Source organism: Marmota monax, unplaced genomic scaffold (genome assembly GCF_021218885.2).
Source record: "Marmota monax isolate L192 unplaced genomic scaffold, Marmota_monax_Labrador192_F-V1.1 WCK01_AAM20220418_F8-fsc00080, whole genome shotgun sequence".
NCBI lineage: Eukaryota > Metazoa > Chordata > Mammalia > Rodentia > Sciuridae > Marmota > Marmota monax.
The window spans coordinates 2,339,901-2,362,282 of NW_026694750.1; the positions used below are offsets into that span (position 1 = coordinate 2,339,901).

Consider the following 22,382-nt stretch of genomic DNA (forward strand, 5'->3'; position numbering starts at 1 on the left):
CGCCGCCATCTTAGTTGCTGCCTCAGCCTCCAGCGGAGCGCTGCTCGGAGGAGGGAGGGCGCCCGCGGCCGAGCGCGCGGCCCAGCGTCACGGCGGCCGCGGCGGCGGCTCCTCCTCGGACCCCGGTGCTCGCCGCGCCGCGAGGCAGTCGGCCCCGGGCCGCGAGGGCCCCGCTCGGCGTCCCGCGCGCTTCCCTGCCGCTCCCGCCTCCGGCCGGCCGCGGCGCCGGGAGCCCGAGCGATGCTGCGCCGCCCTGCGCCCGCGCTGGCCCCGGCCGCCGGGCTGCTGCTGGCCGGGCTGCTGTGCGGCGGCGGGGTCTGGGCCGCGCGAGGTAAGCGGCGGGGCCGGGCCGGGCCGGGCGTTCGGTCTGGGTGCGGGAGTCGGGTCCGAGCTCCGGGAGCCGCGACGGGGCTCGGGCTCGGAGCCGAACGCAGGCGTCGGGCCGGCGCGGGCAGCAGGGTCGCGGCGGGGCAGGGGTGCTCGGGGGCGCACCGCGCGGGCCGGGCGCGGGAGGCCGGGGGCCGCGCTGCGGATGCCCCCGGGAAGCCAGGCTCGGGCCCGGGCGGGGCACCCCGGCCGCGGCCGCCCCCTGCGCAGCCCTGGGTGGTGGCTGCGCCGATTTGGGTAGACGGGCCGCAGGGTCCGGCCGCGCAGGCAGGCTGGGGACGCACCCCGGGGGGATGCGGTGTGCGTGTGAGTGCTCGAGTGGGCTCAGCCGGGGGTGCACGCACGGGGCTCGGTGTGTGCTTACATAAGAGCCCACTCACTCCTCCGCATCCCTTCCCCAGATCCTGAGTCCCTGCCGCTGCGCCGCGGACACCGCGACTTCGCCCCTTTGCGCCTTCTCCCCGAGTCCTGTAAACGTCTGGTCCAAACGAGCGGAGGCTGAAACTTCTCGCTCCCCTCCCTCCTTTTCACCCAAAGGTGATATCGTGATGAGGTTCGCGACCGCGGTCTCACCAGGTGTCACAAATGTGCATCTCCTGCGGGGTTTGTGACGGTAATGCCGATCGTGCACGGCTTAGGTGGCCTCGCCAGAAACGTTGGTTAGGATTTTAAGACCTAAATTATTTTATGGTTAGATGGCAAATAACATTTGTTGGCCAGTTGGTTGTTATTTCTTAACCTTACCTTCATCTACTTAACCTTTTAAACGTTACATGCTTTCTGATATTGACTGATCTTGCCAACCAGAAGCTTACGCATTGCAGATACAGGGCTTCCGAATGGATCTAGAAATCGTAAACATTTTCCTTGGCCTTGGAGCAAAGTAATCTAGGTGTTGTCCACAGAGACCTGAATTTATTCTTCTGATTTTTTTTTTTTTTTTGAAAAAGGAAAATTTGAGGGGGAAAATTATAAGAAGTCTAGATGAAATGGCCATATTCCAATTTAGCAAGCTTTAAAATAATTCTTGTTTTCTTCTCGGCTTGCCATACGGAAAGAAGTATGGTGTTCACTAATTAAAGGGCAGAAGAGGCGAATGCATCTTTTGTTCCAATGTTCCTTTCTTCACATGAACATGATAAACTTTGAATACTTTTATTTCATTTCTAACATTCTGTGGACTCTGTTAAATTTAGGTCTTAGTCTCCATGTATCTAATTGCCCTCGATTTGATTTTTAAAAGTTACATCAAGCTAAGTTTGAAATGTTCTTTCCAGATGTGAAATGGAGGTCTGAAAGAGGAATAAATCCAAGGGAAGAAAAAAAAAAAAAGACTTTTGCTTCCTTCTCTTGGGAAATACGTACACATTTAAAAAATATGTGCTTGAATTGAGTATTTTGGGAAAAGTTCAAGTGTGTTTAGTCAGTGATAACATTTCTTGCCAAAAATCCATGTTTTTAAAGTTCACACACCTGCATTTGCTCTTTGTTACTTAATTACTTTGGTTAAACAGTTGGTGTAGACTTTAGCTCTTGATTATCTTTGTTATGGTGGACTGACAGAAGTCTTCTGGGGAAGATGTGCTGAGTGCTAGAATCATTTGTAATCTGCTAGTTTTCTCTGTGCTTTTTTTGCTGCAGTCGAACGACTTCTGGATTCCCTGTGTTCAGAATAAAAATTTTAAACATCAGTTATTCTGTTGCATTTGTTGTCTTTTTATCTTCCATGTTAGAAAATGTCTCATAAATATTACATGAAATGCTAATAAAACAATTTCATTTTGAAATGCTACAAATGAATTTTATACGTAAATATGCAATTTGTGGAGGCACTTTCTATGGGCTCATTTGAAAAGATCATCATTTCAGCTAATGTCTGATTTGCACCCCACCCTCCCCTGAGTGCTGGGGTTAGAACGCAGGCCCAGAGAATGCTAGGCAAGTACCCTACCACTTTGTTATACCTTCAGCCTAATATCTAATTTCTTTTTATTGCCACAAGACAGAATAGCATGAGCTGCTTGCTGTTCATACTCCAGCTATCTTGAATCATTAATGAATAAAGATCACATAAAACTTATGTAGGAAATGATAGATTTCTTTATATAAATTGCATGCGACTGTTAGATGCTTCATAGACAGTCCTCCCAAAATTTCACTTCAATTTTAGCAATAGTTTTCAAAAAACATCCAGTAAGCCAAAATATTAGAACTATGCTTGGTGTGCCCTGGATGGCCCTGTCAGCAGGCAGCCTGTCTTCCCTATAGTTATGGAGATCAGGAAGTTGAAATTAGTAGAGAAAATAGCTGTATGAATATATAAAAGTAAATGAAACTATGTAGTGTACTTCAAAGTCAAAAAAATAATATTCACCATTACTTTTCCAGTTTGCACAGACTTCTCTGTGAGACCTCTCCTCACCATCCTGTTTGGAACTTCATCTCCCTCCCAGAATCCCTGGATTGTTTCTTCTTGGCCTCCCTTTTTCATTTTTCCATAGCTCTTAATGCATTCTGACATGCCTTGTTATCTATTTTCTGTTTCCTCCCGGTACGATGTATATCCAGACATGGAAGGGGGTTTTGTTGGCCTGTGTCCTTTCACCGGCACACAGTAGGCATGAAGTATTTGTGGTATGATGGAATGAATGAATGGGTGACTGTATTTCTGTGTAGACAGCATAGTGTTTTTACATACCCATTTTCACTGGACAGATAAATGTTATGTATTGAAAAAAGTATTACATACTGTGAATGTTATACTGCAGAAAGTGTTACAAACATGCATAGGGGTTTAAAGTAGACTTAATTCTGCAACATGGTTAAGAGAATTCATCAGTAGGAATTTTTCAAGGATCCTTTCTGTTGATTGCAGTGTTGGGGATATTGGACCATAAAAATCTGGCTGAGCCTTATGAAAGCTATTGCTACCATTTTGAGTATTTTTTTTAGTTGTAGATGGACATAATGTCTTTATTTTATTTATTTATGTATTTTTAGATGGACACAATATCTTTATTTTTTTGTGGTGGTGAAGATCAAATCCAGTGCCTTACATGCTAGGCAAGCGCTCTAGCCCCCACCTTGGGTCTATTTTTAAAAGTACTATATTTCTTTTCTTTTTTAAACAACAACAAGAATATGAGTTATAAACCTCTAAACTTATCTAAAGCTCGTATGAAGTTAATTTCCTTTCCTTTCTTAGAAGCAATATTGGGAAAAAAAGCCATTTGAATATAGAGTTCAGTATTACCCTTAGTCTAATGCTTTTATTTTGTTTTCTTTTTTCCTGACATTTTAAATGCTGAAGGTCAGTAACATCTCAATGGGGAACCTATAACTGCTGAAGAAATAATAAAATATTACTGATTCTGAAGGTATTCCTCTTTGAGCTTCAGCTTGATTAACTGGAATATTTAGTTAGCTGAAATTCATCTTATATTTCTAGGAGAAAGAGCGTAAAATCAAATAGTTTTATGGGGATTCTTTTTCAAAAGAAAGGCTTAGGAGCTCAGGTCATGTATTATTTGTGCTGGTATTGTTTGATTTTCTTTCCTTTTTCTTCCCCCTTCTCTTGGTGGTGTGGGCCCCAGGGCCTCACTGGCTCTCCCGCTGAGCTACATCCCCAGCTCCTGCATTGTTTGATTTGTAAGCTGAAAAGAGCAACTAGTATTCCAGTTTCGGATTTGAAGAATATGACCAAAACGAAATTTTATTAAAATACAACATTATTTTTACATTGAAATTAGAAAATGCTATAATTAAAAAAAAAAGCTATAATTTCATAGCACTAATTTCGGGACTTGGTTAAGCTTATGAAACCACATATGAATGTTTAAAACGAGAAACCAGAGTTATATTAAAATTTTAGAGCACTTAAAATGATTTGGAGTATTTATATTATTGCTTTCTAGGACAGGAAAATGGTAATTTTTTTAGATCTTTGTTCGTAAATGTTGAAGCAACATTGAAGATCTGATTATCTGAACACTACCACAAGCATCTTTCCTGTATTCTGGTTGAGGGATCAGATCTTTGTAGCTTGGTTTTTCTCTGGTGTTGGTTTGTCAGAAGAGTTGCACAAAAAAATACTGTGTCTTTATAAATGAAAATTTAAATGTTAATTTCTATGAAATATTTTAATAGAGCATCAGAAAATACCAACTCAAGACTAGTGGAAATGATTTATGCAAAGTCATATTCTTATTGTTTAAAAAAGCAAAAAGCCTTCACCACAAGTGTCTTTTGACACCAGCAGAGGCTATCCAGAGGCCAGATAGGAACACCAGACTGTGACAACCCTTCCTTGCGCCCAACTCTATATAGCTGCCACCATATCAGGATTGGAGTGCTGCTTTCTGTTGTCCCGGATTTGATAGGTCTTTTCTCCCTTATGTGTTAGACATATTTTTGCTAATTTTCTTTTTTAGCCTTAGGGAGATATTATTAGATTAAAAATTCACAAGATCCGTTGCTAAGTCTTTTTTATTTTTAAAGGTTCTCGGCAAAGATTCAATTACTTCAAAATAACTGAATTCAGATCATCTTATAAACTTCTAAAGCACGTATGAAGTTAATTTCCTTCCTTTCCAGAGCCCATAAGAATTGCGTGGTAGGGCTGGGGCTGTGGCTCAGCGGTAGTGCACTTGCCTGGTATGTGTGAGGCACTGGGTGCTATTCTCAGCACCAAAAAATAAACAAAATAAAGGTTTATCAACAACTAAAAAAGAAAAAAAAATAAGAGTTGTGGTAGCACACCGAAGGAAGATCCGTGTTTTCCTTTTTGGTCAGATGTGAATATTATGTTTCAGTCACCTGTTTTTGGACCACTCTAATTCTCTTTTGACAAGAACTCCATATTGAATTTGTTATTTTTCAAGTCTGCCTTGATCTGTACTTTAACTTGTTGTTTTGAACAAAACATCTTTTCCTACATCCACTTTGTGTGTTTGGGGGTGGGGGGGTGCAAAGGTTGAGCCCAGGGATGTTTATGACTGAGCTACATCCCCAGCCTTTTTAATTTTATTTTGAGACAGTCTAAGTTGCACAGTCTGACTTTGAACTTGGGATCCTCCTGCCTCAGCCTCCTGAATAGCTAGGATTTCAGGATTGCCTCACTCACTGTGCCTGGTTTTACAGGAGCATTTTTCTGCTTAAACCCACTTAAGACCTTCCCTCCCTCCCTCCCTCGCATGTGCTGGGCAAGCACTATACCACTGAGCTGCATCTCAGCCTTCGTCTGAGTTTTCAGATTTTAAGTTGCTGATTTTTTTTCCTGCTCTGGGGCAAAGGGGCATTTCATCCAACCAGTTCCTGCCTTCGCTGTTGTCTCCAGTGTCCTTACTGCCCAGAGCTTTGGACTGAGTTGGAAGGAACTTTGAAAGTTCTGTGCTTTGTTGCTTACGGAGCCTTCCCTGTGAAACATTTCTCCACAGCCTCTGACAGAGTGTGTCCTTCAGCTGTGTGGACTTCCCTGGCGCTGGGCACTTGCTGGCTCACAAAATGACATTTTCTTAAAAACTCTTGTTAAGGACTCTGGTCAGCTTTCCTTAGGATGGCATCTAGTCATTCCTCCTTCTCTGTGGTGTCCAGGCCTACAGCTCTGATTTTGCCCCCTCTCTCTTTGAGAGGCCCAGGGCACGTGGCCCACACCGAGGCCTCGTGTCTACTGCCAATCTGGAAACGAGTCCCTTCGGTGCTGCAGGCTCAGGGCTGGGGACACTGCAGAGTAAGTACCTAGGGATGGGAACAGGGTTGAACTTTATGAAAGGGACTTAAAAAAAACACTAGAATTCCTAAACTACGACTAGTTTTAAAAAATGATATTTCCTCATTCATTACATTTTTTTGTTATGTTAATTGACTGAAAAAGTACAGTTAGTTAATTATTTTGGTCTTTTGATTTCATTCTTTAATTATTCCTTATTTACCTAATCTTCAATCATAGTATAAAACACTTAGATGTCTTTGGACTCAAAATGCACTTTAAAACTCAGTAAAAATGAATGTCATCTTTGTTCAATACCTACTTACAATGTAACAGACATTTATTCTGAGCTCTTACTAAAAGTTTTTCCTGGGCTGGGGTTGTGGCTCAGTGGTAGATCACTCGCCTAGCACATGCGAGGCCCTGGGTTCGATCCTTAGCACCACATAAAAATAAAATAAAGATATTGTGTCCATCTATAACTAAAAAAAGAATAAAATATTAAAAAAATTTTTTTTCTCATATAGTACATCTTTTTCTTTTTCTTTGTGGTATGGGGAGTGAACCCAGGCCTCTTGCATGCCAAGGGTGGGCTACCTCTGGGCTATGTCAGTGGTCAGCATGTGGGCCCAGCTCTGAGGTGTTTGCCAGAACCAGTCCTCCTCTGCCAGTGCCCAGCCACCCCCAGCTGCCCCTTCCAGCTGGTCCCCCCATCCAAGACTCTAGCCTTTTCTTCCCCAGTAGCCTCAGGGTGGACATGGCTCTGCTTTTCTGTCTCCAGCACGAGGAAAGAGATTAAACCAATTCACAAGAGATGGTGAGAACAAATGGGAGGTAGAGGTTGAGGAATGAGGTCACTTATGATTTGGGGGATTAAAGCCCTTGTGTCAAATAGATTATGTTTACCTTTAAAATACCTTGACTAAAAAAAAAAAATAAAATAAAATAAAATACCTTGACTATTTCATGCCAGTTTCCTGTTACGTATGGAATCAGTGAAGGGGATAACAGAAATAATTAAAATTCTTGGGTAATCCCTAATCTTTTTTTCTGCTATGCATTTCAGATGTTCATCAAAGTAGTAAGTAGCAAAATGCACTGCCTCGAATTTAATTTACTCCTGGCCTCCTCTGGGCTAACTTGCAGAAGGAACAGTGGGGGCACTAACAGGTGGGCTGCAGCCATTCACAGCATTGGAGCCTGTCAGTTGCTAGTGCTGTTGATGGCAGGGCACCTAGATGATCCTCCCACTGGATCACAAAGCCCTGAGTTGCCAGGGCCAATCTTGCTTCTGAGTTTTTTGTAAATCCATCCATGTCTGCTTGGGGTTCTGGTAGTTCACTTGGCAAGGGTTTTAAAAAGTCCATACCTAAGCATATGAGAGCCTGCTCCTGCTTAGCTGAGAAGCAACTGGTATGCATGTTCCGAACATTCAGACTCTCTGTAGAAAGTAAATGTTGGGCCTGGAGGAGCAGCTCAGTGGTAGGGAGTGTGTGCTTCTCTCTCCAACGAAAACAAATACAAAGTAAAAAAGGACAATTTTTTGGGGGGGTATGAAATCTGACATGTTTAAAACTTTCTAAACTAGGACATGATTTCTTTTCTTTTTTATGGGGGGTAGGCAGAACTGGAGATTGAATCCAGGGTATGGTACCTGCTGGGCAAGCACTGTACCACTGAGCTGCATCCCCAGCCCTAGATGATTTCACAATACAACATTCTCTCCTGTTCCGGTCACTGTATTTTATATATATATATATTTGTTGATAGACCTTTATTCATATTCATTTATTGTATTTATATGCGGTGCTGAGAATCGAACCCAGTGCCTCATGCATGCCAGGCATGTGTGCTACCGCTGAGCCACAGCCCCAGCCCTAATTTTTTTTTTTTGTGTGTGTGTGTATAGATAGACACAATACCTTTGTTTTTATTCATTTTTATGTGGTGCTGAAGATTGAACCCAGTGCCTCACATGTGCTATATAAATGTTCTACTACTGAGCCACAACTTTAGCCTCTGTTCCGGTAATTTTAATAACTCTAACATTTGTATTTGAATAAAATATTGTTTTAAAGAGGTCATTCATGCCAGTGATTAATATATATTTGCTTATTCAGTTGGTTGAGTTTATTCGCCCAGTTTTTTCTTAAATTATTCTGAGTATTCTTAAAAAGCTTGAGCTTTTTACCACTGCTTTTTTTGAGGGGCGGGTGTTGGGGATTGAACTCAGGGGCACTCAACCACTGAACCATATCCCCAGCCCTATTTTGTATTTTGGAGACAAGGTCTCACTGAGTTGCTTAGTGCCTCACCTTTTGCTGAGGCTGGCTTTGCTCAGCCTCCTGAGCCGCTGGGATTACAGGCGTGCACCACTGTGCCTGGTTACCACTGCTTTGTAAAAGTAATGCTATGGCAAGTGGGTCAGAACAGCTGGCCTGTGTGGTTTCTCTCATTTCATGTGACATGTGCCTTAGATTATTGTCAGGGTCATTGGAGTCAGGGAAGGGACTAGAGAACAGAGGAACCAGGAGGTGTATAGAATGAGCATTCTGGGTAGATGCAGTCAGCAGTCTAGGTTTTAGAGACAGCAGTGAACTTGTGAGGACAGAGGGCCCTGTGGGGTTGGTGACTCAGAGGTCCTTAACAACCTTCAGGATGCGCAGTGCAGGAGGCCTGACTGCAGAGATTGGAATGGATTATCCGGGGCCAGGTGCTGACCCAGGAAAATGGCCGAAGGTCAGGTGAATGAGGGCGTTCAGGTGTCCACTCAGTGGTTGTGTGGCTGAGTGGTGCATGTCCAGTGTGAATGTGGGTCACATTCTGACCCTTCTCAGGGAGGTGCTGAGAGGGATGGGACCCTTAGCTGGGTCTGCCTAAGGGGTTTTCAGGCCTGACAGAGAAAAGCCAAGGGCAAATGGAGAACAGTGCGGTCACTTAGGCCTGAGGGAGAAGTACAGGAGGGATTCCTGAAGTTTCTGTCTTATCTAGAAACTGAGCTCAGAGGGTTAGGGGACAAATAAGGATGGGGGCAGAAGTCCCCACTTGCCAGTGCCTCCCTTCCCTGCCTCCTCCCCGCCCTTCCCCTCCTCTTCTGTCCCTGCCCCTCCTTCCTCTTCTTTCCTTTTTGCTGTGATGAGGTCCTGCTGTGTTGCCCAGGTTGGTCTTGAACTTCTGGGCTCATTTGATCCTGCTTAAGCCTCCTGAGCAGCTGGGGTTACAGACTAACTGTACTTTCTTACCTTTTAGAAACCCAGGGAGGAAAGCTGAGGCAAGCTGGTGCAGAGGGCAGTGGCAGGACCCCCACCTCTGAGAAGCCCCAGTTAGGCCACATCTCATTTTGCTCTGATGGAAATCTTCTCTCTTGAATACTCAGGGTGTGTGTGTGTGTGTGTGTGTGTGTGTTTGGGGGGGGGGCGGGGGGAGGCGTGTACTGGGGATTGAACCAAGGGAAACTTTACAGCTGAGCCACATCCCCAGCCCTTTTTATTGTTTGAGATAAGGTCTTGTTAAATTGCTTAGGGCCTTGCTAAATTGCTGAGTCTGGCTTTGCTCTCTGGATCCTCCTGCCTCAGCCTCTGGGATTTCAGACCTAGGCCATATCACTTTTTCCCTGAACTCAGCTGCCTCCACCCAGTTTTGTTCTGATACATTGTTTCCTGGGACTGGAGTAATTTCTGATTCTCAGATGACCTGAAAAGGCAACTCATATTGAGCCCTAAGGAGTTCAAGTTGGAACACAAATTGTATTTTCCCCATGGAAACATTGTTACAAATGGTGTAAGCTCCAGAAGCAACCATCAGAAACCTATTTAACCTGTCCCGAGTGGGCACCCGGGGCGTTCACACGTGCACACCCATCACAGTATTAGTGATTACACCACAGTGATGAAATGTCCCTTATGGTTTTGTGGAAAGTGGTAGGGTCCCTTTGAAAGATTTTTCAGGAGCAGCAGCTATGCCAGTTGCTCCAGGGTCACATGGGATGAAGAAGAGACAAAGGAAAAGGAAGGTTGCCAGGGTGGAGGGAGAACCCATGGGCTTGAGTTCTGACTGCAGGGAGAGGGAAAGGAGGGACAGTGGCCTGTCCATCATGGTCTCCAGAAGGAAAAAGGAAGCCAAAGAGAGGAGGTGAGCCAAGGACCTACGGATGCCCAGGTCGTACACTGGGGGCAGGGACAAGTGCAGGAGGCGGAGAAGGGTCTGGGCAGAGCTGGGCAGGGCAGGTCCACCACACAGGAACTGTACCTTCTAGGGAGTACTTTCTAATGTGAGTACTTACTAAAGGAACAACCAATGGTCAGATGAACTTAATGGACTCAAATAATTTCATCAAATAATTTAATTTATGAGTGTATTTAAAAGTGTTCCTTGGAGGGACTTGGTGGTGCATGCCTATATGCTCATCTACTCTGTAAACCCAACTAATTGGAAGGCTGTGGCAGGAGGATAGCAAGTTCAAGGTCAGCCTGGGCAAGTTGGCAAGACCTTGTCTGAAAGTAAAAAATATCACTTGGCATTGTGGCGCATGCCTGTAATCCCAGCAGCTTGGGAGGCTAAGATTGGAGGACCACAAATTCAAGGCCAGCTCAAATTCTAATGAGGCCCTGAGCAACTTATTGAGACCCTGTCTCAAAATAAAAAAGACCAGGGATATAACTTAGTGATAAAATCCCCCTAAGTTAAATTCCTATTACCAAAAATAAAATAAACAGGGCTGCAAATGTAGCTTAGTGGTAGAGCACCCCTGGGTTTAGTCCCTTGTACTGTAGATAAATAAATAGATGAATTATATATGTAAAATAAGTATTATATATGCAATATATACAATGTATGTAAATGTACATATACATTTGTATATATGTAAATTTACATATATGTAAAGTAAAGGCATTTCTTGAATCTTCCAAGTCTCTGAATCTGTATGAATTAAATTTACTCTTTTGTAGAAGTATTTCACTAAGGTAAATTTAAAAAGTGGCGCGTGTGTGCGTGTGTGTGTGTGTGTGTATGTGTGTGTTTGGCAGTACTAGGGACTGACCATTTTACCACGGAGCTACATACCCAGCCTTTCAATTTTTTTACCTTTTAAAAGTTTATGTAGGGCTGGGGATGTGGCTCAAGCGGTAGCGCGCTCGCCTGGCATGCATGCGGCCCGGGTTTGATCCTCAGCACCACATACAAACAAAGATGTTGTGTCCGCCGAAAACTAAAAAATAAAAATATTAAAAAAATTCTCTCTTAAAAAAAAGTCTCTCTCTCTTTTTTAAAAAAAAAATGTATGTAAAGTGTTAAACAAAATGTGATTATATTTTATAGTACAACTTATTTATTTAGTGGTGCTGGAATTTTTTGGAATCCAGGGCCTTGTCCATGCTAGACCACTACTCTACCACTGAGCTACCACTCCCAGCTCTATATAGAGTTTTTATGCCATTCTCTTAATGTCATTCATTCAGCAAACACTTGTACCAAGGGTGGGTGCAGTGTCCCAGCACTCATGAGGATGAGGCAGGAGGATCATTTGAGCCTAGGAGTTCTGAAGCCAGCCTGGGCAATCACAAATAGTATAAAACAAAACAAAATGTTTGTACCAGGTAAAGTGTGTCAGATAATCTCTTAAAGGGTATAGTAGATTCTGTGTGGTCCATCTTTTGGGGTTCCCAAATTGGTATCATCACCCTGTACTCAGAAATTCTTGAAGACTGAAGAACTTGTGGTTATGTGGGGTTTTTAAAAATACTTTTTAGTTGTAGGTGGACACAATACCTTTATTTTATTTATTTTTTATGTGGTGCTAAGGATCGAACCTGGTGCCTCACTCATGTGGGGCATGTGCTCTACCACTGAGCCATAACCCCAGCCCCTGTTCATGTGGATTTTTATCTGTCCATACTTACTGTATTAGAAATTAAAAGTGAGGACCCATTAAATAATTTGATGATTAATTTATTGGGAACAGTAACAACCCCACAACATGGTAATTTAACCTTTTTTTTTTTTTTTTAATGAAAAATGAGGGCTGGGGATGTGGCTCAAGCGGTAGTGTGCTTGCCTGGCATGCGTGCGGCCCGGGTTCGATCCTCAGCACCACATACAAACAAAGATGTTGTGTCCGCCGAAAAAAAAACAAAAAAATAAATATTAAAAAAATTCTCTCTCTCTCTCTCTCAAAAAAAAAAAATGACCATTAAAAAAATTTTTTTTTAGTTGTAGATGAACAATACTTTTATTTGTTTATGTGGTGCCAGGGATCAAACCTAGTGCCTCACGCATGCTAGGCAAGTTCTCTACCACTGAGCTACAGCCCCAGCCCCAATGACTATGTTTTTTTAAAACAAAAAAGAGGGTATGAGGAGTGGGGTTATAGCTCAGGGGTAGGGCACTTTTCTAGCTAACACAGGGATTTAGTTTTGACCCTCAGTATCTCAGAACAAAAGAAAACAAAGGCAATTTAGGGAGAAGCATAGCATCAACTTCTGTTTTTGCTAATCTCTGATGTCTCGTTTATTAGAAGTCAGCTACATTCCACATTCAGTCAGTTGCTGCTATTTGGTTGAAGTAGATGAAGAAAATTTAGCCTCACCCATATGCAGTTGAAAAAGAGAGTCTTTGTGGACCCCTGAGGTGGCCTTGGGACTCCAGGAGTCCTCAGAGGATGCTCTAACTACTACTCTGGGCAGCAGTTGATGTTACAGTACAGTTGGGGGATAAGTTGCTCATAAATGGCTTCTAAGCAGTGAAGTTGCAAACTAAAACTTACAAATGATTTCCTTACATGTGAAAAAGAAATAAGAGCCAGGTGCAGAGGTGCACACATATAATCCTAGTGATTCCCAGAGGGAATTCCAGTGAGTATGATCCGGAGGCTGAGACAGAAGCATTGCAAATTCAAGGCCAGCCTCAGCAGTTTAATAAAGCCCTAAGCAACTTAGACCCTGTCTCAAAATAAAATGTCAAAAGTGCTGGGGATGTGGCTCAGTGGTTAAGCACCCCTGGGTTCAATTCCCAGTTACCACCCCTACCTACCTCCCACAAAAGTAATTCTGCTTCTTCATGTAACCATGTCACTTTGTTATTTACAGAGTTCCTTGCTCTCTTAGGTGGGGAAGGGGGGCAAAGTCAGGTCCAGGCCTGGCATTGCCTGTAACTTAAGCAGATACTGTTGCTGCCTATTGAGGGTCCTTACAGGTGGACAGTGTCCGTCCATGTGGAGTCAGGCTCAGGTGTGCCTGAGGGTTATTACTTTGGTTTTCTTTTTCTCTTTAGTACTAGGCCTCACTAAGTAGCTGCAGCTAGCTTTGAACTTGTGATCCTCCTGCCTCAGCCTCCTGAGTTACTGGGGTTACAGGTGTGTGCCACCATGTCCACTTTTTTAATAAGGAAGAGAGCAAAGATTGGTGAAAACTGTAAGTAAACATCAAAGTCAGGTTTTGTGAAGCTTATTCTTTGGTAGTATATACTTATTCGCTTTAATATTTTTATGCAATCTAAAAAATCAAGGCTTTTAAAAAAAGTTTAATTATTAACAAAAACATTACCATTTGTCTTCACAAGGTGGCCTATTTGAAACCTTTAAATGATTGCTTTCAGCCTAGTGCAGTGCCGCACACCTATAATCCCAGTGACTTGGGAGGCTGAGGTCGGAGGGTTGCAATTTTAAGGCCAGCCTCAGCCATCCAGGGAGACCCTGTTTCAAAGTAAAAAGTTTAAAGGGCTGGGATATGGCTTTTGGTAAAGCTCCCTTGGGTTCCATCCCCAGTACCTAACCCCGCCCCCAACCTGGTTGCTTGCATTGTAAAATCTTTTCATTTTTATAACTATTGTTCACTCTGTTTTCCTGAGAATGCTTTTAGAGTTTCCTCAGAATTGCTTTACTCGGGAATCCTCATACCTTGGTGGGAAAAGCTGGGTGCTAGGGTTCAGGGCAGTTTGTTTGTTTGTTTGTTTTGGCATTATCCCAGATCTCAGTAATTCAGTAATTCCCAGCTACATTCATGAGTCTGGCTTCTCCTTGAGAGAGCATCTCATCCTCTCTACCCTTTTATGTGGGAGGCTTTTACTTTTAAAGGCTGGCTGTTTGCCTTCCTACTTAGGAAAGTTCTGGTTACTTATATATTATTGCATTAAAATGTTAAGTACTTTTTAAAAATCCTTAAACTTGAAAAAAATCTGCTAATTTATCTACAATATCAGCTTCTGAATTATATGGCTAGAATTTTAGAAATGGAAGAAAATTTTGAAATCATTTAGCCCACAATATACCAGCAACTCGGGAGACCAAAGCAGGGAGATTATAAATTCAAGGCCAGCCTCAGCAACTTTGACCCTGTCTCAAAATAAAAAGGGCTGGGGATGTGGCTCAGTGGTAGAACAGCCCTGGGCTCAATCCTTGTATCACAAGCACATACTCACAGAAAAGAAAACAGACCAGTTAACTTGGCCCATTCACCAAAGAGGAAACAGTGGAGGCTTCTGCCCTCACAGGGAGCAAGGAGCAGCAGTGGGGAGAGCCCCGCCTGGCAAGCTCAGCCCCGTCCTCCAGTAGTGGAGACTGTTCAGGCAGTACTCACGTGGGTGACTCTACAGTCAAACCAGGAAGGCAAATTATAAAATGGGAATGGAGTTTTAGAAGGTTTGGATAAATAGTACATCATTGAACAAAGCCACATTCTTTTCAGTTTTGTAGCACTTTTTTTTTAATATTTATTTTTTAGTTTTTTTGGCGGACACAACATCTTTCTTTGTATGCGGTGCTGAGGATCGAACCCGGGCCGCACACATGCCAGGCAAGCACACTACCGCTTGAGCCACATCCCCAGCCCCTGTAGCACTTTTTTAAAAAATGTGTATTTTTAGAAGTCGATGGACAAGATCCCTTTATTTTTGTTTATTTATTTTTATGTGGTACTGATGATCGAACCCAGGGCCTTGCATGTGCTAGAGGAGCGCTCCACTGCTGAGCCACAACCCCAGCCCTGGTTTTGTAGCACTTTTTTTTTTTTTTTAAAAGAACTGACAGGTGGGGCTGGGGATGTGGCTCAAGCGGTAGCGCGCTCGCCTGGCATGTGTGCTGCCCGGGTTCGATCCTCAGCACCACATACAAACAAAGATGTTGTGTCCGCCGAAAACTGAAAAAAATAAATATTTAAAAAAAAAAAAAGAACTGACAGGTGAGAGAAACTGCTCTGAGATTAGGGGTGGGGGAAGGCTTGAGTCTTTATATATATATGTATATATATTTATTCTTTAGTTTTAGGTGAACACAATATCTTTATTTTACATTTATGTGGTGCTGAGGATCGAACCCAGTGCCTCCTGCATGCTAGGCGAGCACGCTCCACTGAGCTACAACCCAAGCCCCTTGTAGCACTTTTTAATGGAGACATCTGGGATATTTGCACGCTGTGCTCTGTCAGTGTTGCGTCGACCAGAGCTTCAGAAGTGATGTGCGGATTTGATGGAGGAGGCTCTGTAGCGTTTGCGCCCATTCCCTGTTTTCTAGTGGAGCCCCTCTTGCCAGGGAGCCCCTTTCATTTTGGAGGGCAACCTTTGTGGTCAGAAAGTCTCTCTTTGTTCTGCCCCAGTCCCTACAGTGTTTAGGCTCTGCAGGAGCGGGTGGAACCGTTCCCAGCACCAGCCCCTGCTCTGGAGCCGACTATCCAGATCTAATCCCAGCTCTGCTGCTCAATAGTTGTGGGATCTGGGGTGGCTTAATTTCTCTGTGCTTTAGTTTCTTCATCTGTAAAATGAGGATTATGACAACATCTATTTCATGGAGTTGTTAGGAGAATGAAGTTTGTAGAGTATTTACAACACTATTATAAACACATTTGCTGGGCTGGGGTTGGGCTCAGAGGTAGAGTGCTCGCCTAGCACATGTGAGGCCCTGGGTTTGATCCTCAGCACCACTTAAGAATAAATAAAATAAAGGTATTGTAATTTATGTAACAATGAATGATTTTAAATAAGTTTTAGTAAATTAAAAAAAAAAACACTTTACTTTTCTTGCACAGCTTTATGTTTTCCACAAAGCTGAGCAGGAAGTATAGAAATTTCCCATGTTACTGTTCCTGCTCCCAGCCCTCCTGTCAACAGGCTGCACCAGGTAGTGTGTTCGTTGTGGTGGCTTAGTGAACCTGCGCTGATGTCGCCGTCACCCACGTTCATGGTTCATATTACAGCTTACCACGGCTGTGCATTCTGTGGGTTGGGCAGACGTGGTGGCTTGCAGAACCGTGGCACTGCTCTGGATGTGCTCCTTCCACCCTCCCTAGGCCCTGGGTGCTGGTCCTTCTGCTGTCTCCCGGTCTTGCCCTCCCAGCACATCCTGCAGCTGGAATTCCTGGGGTGCAGCCTCTTCTCCTTGGCTCCTCTCCATGACACACAGCTACGCTCCTCCAGGTCTTCTCGTGGCACACTGTCTCCTTTCTTTTTTGCACTTGGCAGCAGTTCATTGTCTGCATGTACCACAGTTTATGTATCCACTTGTCTACTGAAGGACACCTTAGTTGCTTCCACAGTTTGGCAGTTTTGGATAAAGCTTCGGCGTCATTGTGGTATATGGACATGAATTTTCAGTTTCACATTTACTCCACAAGTGAATACCAAGGGGCACAATGGCTGGACCATATCATTAGAGTTTTTTTTTTTTTTTAACTTTTTTTTTTTAATTTTGTTAAAACTTTCCAACTGCCTTCCAAGGGGGCTGTGCATTTTTGCATTCCTTCCAACTGTGAATGAGTGAATGAGTTCCTGTGGCTTCACATCTCCCTGGTCTTTGGCGACTGTCTTCAGATACTTGATGTTTTCCGTTGGGAGCGTTTTGACCGTTAATAGGGTGTCTCCTTGTTTAGATTTTCATTTCCCAATAGCACAGCCTCTGGAGGGAATATCTTTTCATATGCTTACCTGCCTTCTGTAGAGCTTTTTGGTGAGAAGTCTGTTACCCTGTCTTTTGCTCATTTTAAAATTAGATTGTTTTCTTACTGTTGAGTAATTTTGTTTGGAGTGTGTCTTGCTATGTTGCACAGGCTGGCTTTGAATTCCTGGTCTCCCCCAGCCTCCTGAGTAGCTGGTACTAAAGGTGTGTGCCATTGCACCCAGTTTATTGTTGAATTTTAAGAACTTTCTGTGTTTTTGATAACAGTCCTTTATCAGATGTGTCTTTTGCAAATGTTTTACCCCAGTCTGTGGCTTGTCTTTCTTCTTGCCAGGGCCTTTTGCAGAGCAGAACCTTTATATTATTTATTTTTGCGATATTGGGGATTGAACCCAGGACCTCATACATGCAAGGCAAGTGCTTCTACCTCTGAACTATGTCTTACTTTTCATTTTGAGCCAGGGTTTCTCTAAGTTGCTGAGGCTGGCCTCAAACTTGTGATCTTCCTGCTTCTGCCTCCCAAGTAACTGGGATTACAGGTGTGTGCCACCAGGCTTAGCTCACAATATTTATTTATATATTGGTACTGGGGATTGAATCCAAGGGTTCTTAACCATAGACACACATCCCAGCCCTTTTTTATATTTTGAGACAGGGTCTCACTAAGTTTCTGAGGCTTTTTATTATTATTGTTTTTATTTTTTTTAACACAATGCCTTTATTTTTTTTATGTGGTGCTGAGGATCGAACCTGGGTCCCACCCGTACTAGGGGAGTGCTCTACCACTGAGCCACAATCCCAGCCCCCAGAGATATCTTTAAACCTGTGCTCCTTCTGCCTCAGCCTCTTGAGCTGCTGGGATTACAGGCATGTGCCACTGCACCTGGCAGAATATTTATTTTTAATAATTTCTTTATCAATAATTTCTTTCAAGGATCATGCCTTTTATGTAATACTTGAAAGGTAATTGCAGTCGCCATACACAGGTCATCTGGGTTTTCTCCTCTCTATACGTCTAGTTTTGTAGTTTTGTTGGGGTGGTGGTATCAGGGGTACTTGACACGGAACCCAGGGATAGTTTACCACTAAGCTACATTCCCAGCCCATTTTATATTTCATTTTGAGCCTGGGATTCTGTGCAGGTTAGCCTTGAACTTGTGATCCTCTTGCCTCAGCCTTATGAGTCACTGGGATTACAGGCATGGGTCACCACACCCAGTTGAAGTTTTGTGTTTTACTTTGATCTGTGATGACCAATCACAGGTGTGTGGTCCCTTTTGCCAGGGTACTGGGGATCAAACCCAGGGCCTTTCACATGTGGGTGACAGCTCTGCCACCAAGTTATACTGCCAGCCTCTTTCTTAGTGTCTTTAATCTGTTTGGGTTGTGTGTTTCTCGTGTCAGTTTTGGCAGACGTGTCTCTCGAGGAGTGGGTCCATTTCATCTGGGTTATCCCATTCCTGAGATCTACGGTGATGTCCTCTCATTTCTGATGCTGGTGGTTTGCGTCATTTCTTAGATTGAGTAGAGGCTTATCAGCTTTCTTGATCTTTTCAAAGAAAATTGATTTTGTTGATTTTCTGTTGACTTCTTGTTTTCAGCTTTACTCGTTCTGCCCTGGTTTTTATTCCTCTTTCTTCTGCTTGCTGATCTTTAACTTGCTGACCTTCTTCTAGTGTCCTGAGATTGAGTCTTACGTCAAACGATGGACACAAATCCTGAGAGTTGTGTCCTTGGGCCATGTAGCCCTTGAGGGGACATCGTGGAGTACACAGAGCTGGGTGGTGTAGCCTGCTGAACGCCTATGCTCAGTTTGCATTTCTAGTGAAAGTTTTTTTTATTTTTATTTTTTACTTAAACTGTTTTGTTATTAGATGAAGCCACGCCCACACCTCGGCCCAGGCCTGCAGGGGCTTGGGATCTGCTTCTCTCCCATCTCCACCTCTGGCCTACTGCGAGGTCCTGGGGCAGCAGTGCGCCTGGAGTCACTGTATCCTATGGCAACAGCCTGCCACTGTTGACAGCTTTTTATTTTTTTTTATTAAATAGGAGAAGTACTCTCTGAAATAACAGTAAAAAGTACAGAAAATACATAAACCAGGGGCAAAGTTGTTGATTGTAGTTATTGAATATCGTGCACTGTATGTAATTGTGCATGCTGTGTTTTTATTTGGTAGGTAGTGTGGTAGGTGTGTTTACACCAGGATTACTGCAAACACATGACACGTTGTGCTGTGACATTACAACAGCCAACAGGAAGTTTTCAGCTGTATTATAATCTTATGGGACCACTGTCACATGTGGTCCCTTGTTGACTGAGTTGCCATTATGTGTCTGCATTCAGTGCTGGAAATTCTTCTTCTCTCAGTACTGTTTTCTTTTCCCCCCTGTGCTGGGATTGAACCCAGGGCCTTGTGCATTCTAGGCAAGTGCTCTCCCACTGAACTGCACCCCTAGCTCCCACAAATTTTGAGAAGTTGCCTTTCATTTTAATTTAGTTCAAAGTGTTTGAAAGTTTCACTTTGAGATTTCTTCTTTGATTATGTGTTATTTAGAAGTGTGTTGTCTAACTTCCAAGTGTTTTTGGAGTTTCCGTGTTATTTTCTATTATTGATTTCTACTTTACTTTCACTGTGGTCTGTCTGACAAAAGGAGACATCGCGCCAGGCACAGTGACACAGGCCCGTAAACCCAGCTGAGGCAGGAGGATTGCAGATTAGCGGCCAGCTTCAGCAGCTCAGTGAGAAACTGCTTTACAATAAAAAACAGCTGGGGGTTAGCTCGGAGGTAGAGCACTTCTGGGTCCAATCCTTACTACCACCACCAGTGGGGAAAAAAAGATACTGAGTTATTTCTGTTACAGAAGCTCAGGTGTTAGGAGCAGAGTCCGGGCCGGATATAGCTCAGCAGTGGCGCCCCTTGCCTCCAGTGGGAGAGGCAGGCTCTTCCCTAGCACTGTTTTGAGGAACAGCGCTGTCAAGAGTCACAGCACCTCCCTTCCCCTGCTGGACACACATCCTGAGCTTTCTCTGATACTGACTGTGAGGACCTGGAGGGCCCTGAGCTACAACTCTCAGAAGCCTGGGATTCCCTTACCACCAAGTCTCCCGAGGTTTTCCCTTTCCGCCTGTGCCCTTAGATCTCCTGTAGTGTGCTGTGGCAGCCTGCCTACCCGGCCTGCCCCTGGAGCTTCTGCCCTGTAAGCTGTGCATCTCTGTCTTCACCTTTGGGCCTCCAGTTTGGGGGCAGCAGTGTGTCCTGCAGCCTCTTTTCTCTGCCAAAGAAGAGTTGTTAATTTTTCAGTTTGTCCCACTTTTTACTCATTTTTAGGACAGAGAGGTGGACTCCCACCCTCCTTATATGCAGGGCTGGAAACCACAAGTTCCCCAGAGAGAGAGAGAGATTGAGAGAGATTGATTGATTGATTGATTGTGTGTGTGTTGCCAATACTGGGGATGGAGCCCAGGGCCTCACTTGTGCTAGGCAAACGCTGTTCCACTGAGCTGCACCCCTACCCCCATTATAACATTTTAAAATACACAAATCAGTGGTATCTAGTCTATTTACAGTGTTGTATAACCACTGTTTCTATCTAGTTCTACAATATTTTCATCTCCACGAAAGAAAGCCTTACACCATTACGTAGTCCTGACTCCTCCCCAGCGCCTGGTGGGCACTGACCTGCTCTGCCTCTGTGGATCTACTTATTCTGGATACTCCTGTAAGTGGAATTGTCGTGTGAGAAGGTGTGTCTGAAGAAGGGTCCCAAGAGTTCCCGGAGAGTGGGGGGCCTTGGCTCAGGACCAGCAGTGTTCTTGGTGTAACCTGATAGAAAAGCATCGTGGCGCAGGGCAATCCAGGGCAGACAGGGTTACTTAGGAAAATAGACACACATCCAAGGGAACTGGGGCCATCTCAAGAGGGATGCTTTTGGGGTGAAGCAAGAAAGGTGCAGAATGAAGAGGTCTCCAGAGGGGAGACAGTGGCTGGTTGGTGGGGTGAGTGTTTGGGGCTGACTGGAGGTGGACCAGGGTGGAGTTCCATGGTGCACGCTTTTTTTAGTGGTTCACCGGTGTTTCCTTTGAGATTCCATCTCTCCTTTTTTTCCAAATCCCTGTCTCGGAATCAAGACATGACCTTTTGTGTCTGACTTCTTCCAGCAGGCCTCGTGTTTCTGAGGTCTGTCAGTATTGTAGCCATCTCATTTCATTTTTTAAAAAATGGTTCTATTGTGTGGATATACAGGCATTCATCTGTTGATGCTTATTCTGGGTTTTCCCTCCTGTTGGGATTTTGAATACTGCTGCTCTGAATATTCCTAGGTAAATGTTTGAGTGCCTGTTTTCAGTTCTTTCAGGTATGCACATCTGGGAGTGGAATTACTGGGTCACACGGCAAGCCCATGTAGTTTATTTTCTTTTATTTAATTTTTGGTACTGAGACTGAAGCCAGCAGTGTGAACGCTGAGCCACATCCCCAGCCCTTTTTATTTTGAGATAGGGTCTTGCTTCCTTGCTGAGGCTGACCTTATATTTGGCTCCTCCAGCCTTTCCTGGGTCGCCGTGCTGGCTTCTGTGTAGTTGACTGGGGAGTCGCCAACCAGCAGTAGAAGCCCGCTGCCAAAGGGAGCAGTTCCTGTGCCCTCCTGCCAGGCCAGTTCTTGGCATTTCCAAGCCAGGCTCCTGCTTCCTTCAGTGGTTCTTCCTGTGACTTTGTTTCCAGTCTCCCCCAGGTGCCTGGCTGCTTTCGCTTGGGGGCCTCCATGGTGTGATGTTGCTGCAGAGGGCCAGGGTTTGAGGCCCCTGTATAGGGCGGGCGGAATGGAGGGGCAGGGCCTGACCCAGCCCCCAGCCCCTAGCCCCTGACCTTGGTTTCTGCTGGAGGCGGGTCCTTGCCTTTGTTGGTCGCTGTTGGCCCCTCTGCCCGTTCTGCCCTTTGCTTCTGATTCCTCACTCCACCTTGTGTCCCGTCCTGTCACTCTGGCTTCCTGTCATCACTCTGGCTTCCTGTTGTTCTGGAATCCAACACGGCGGACGGTTGAGGAGAGCCAGGTGATGGGCTAGTCCAGGTTTCCAGGGGCCCTTCTTCAGCAACCTCTGGGGTGGCCATTAACCCATTGCAAGTCCTTTTGTTTGGTTCCCAGCTCGCGCTTTCCTTCTGGGTCTCAGCTCGGGAGGAGCTTCCTCGGGTGTCTTGCCACGGTTAGGGTGCCATCCAGAGCGCCATCCTGGGCTTCAGATGAACTGGTGCGTCAGGTTTTTAGCGGATGCTCGGCGCTAGCTAAACTATGGCTGGTGTTATTCTTCCAGCTTCTGTTGGGCTTCCCTGGTACCCTTCACAGAGGGGAAAATGGTTAGATAACTTGTTCTGGTGGAGGCTGTCACCAACCCTTGTGATTTCCTGTCT

The 22,382-nt window shown here is 44.5% G+C and overlaps 1 protein-coding gene across 4 annotated transcripts in view; it reads left to right on the forward strand.

The window, feature by feature from the left end:
* Positions 1-204: 204 nt before the first annotated feature.
* Positions 205-22,382, forward strand: part of Clstn1 (calsyntenin 1) — a 64,542-nt gene continuing 42,364 nt past the window's right edge. For all 4 annotated transcript variants that reach the window (XM_046424518.2, XM_046424520.2, XM_046424519.2 and 1 more), the window contains exon 1: positions 205-331. In XM_046424518.2, coding sequence (XP_046280474.1) covers positions 241-331 — 91 coding nt within the window. In that variant the 5' untranslated portion in view covers positions 205-240. The remainder of the gene's footprint in view (positions 332-22,382) is intronic.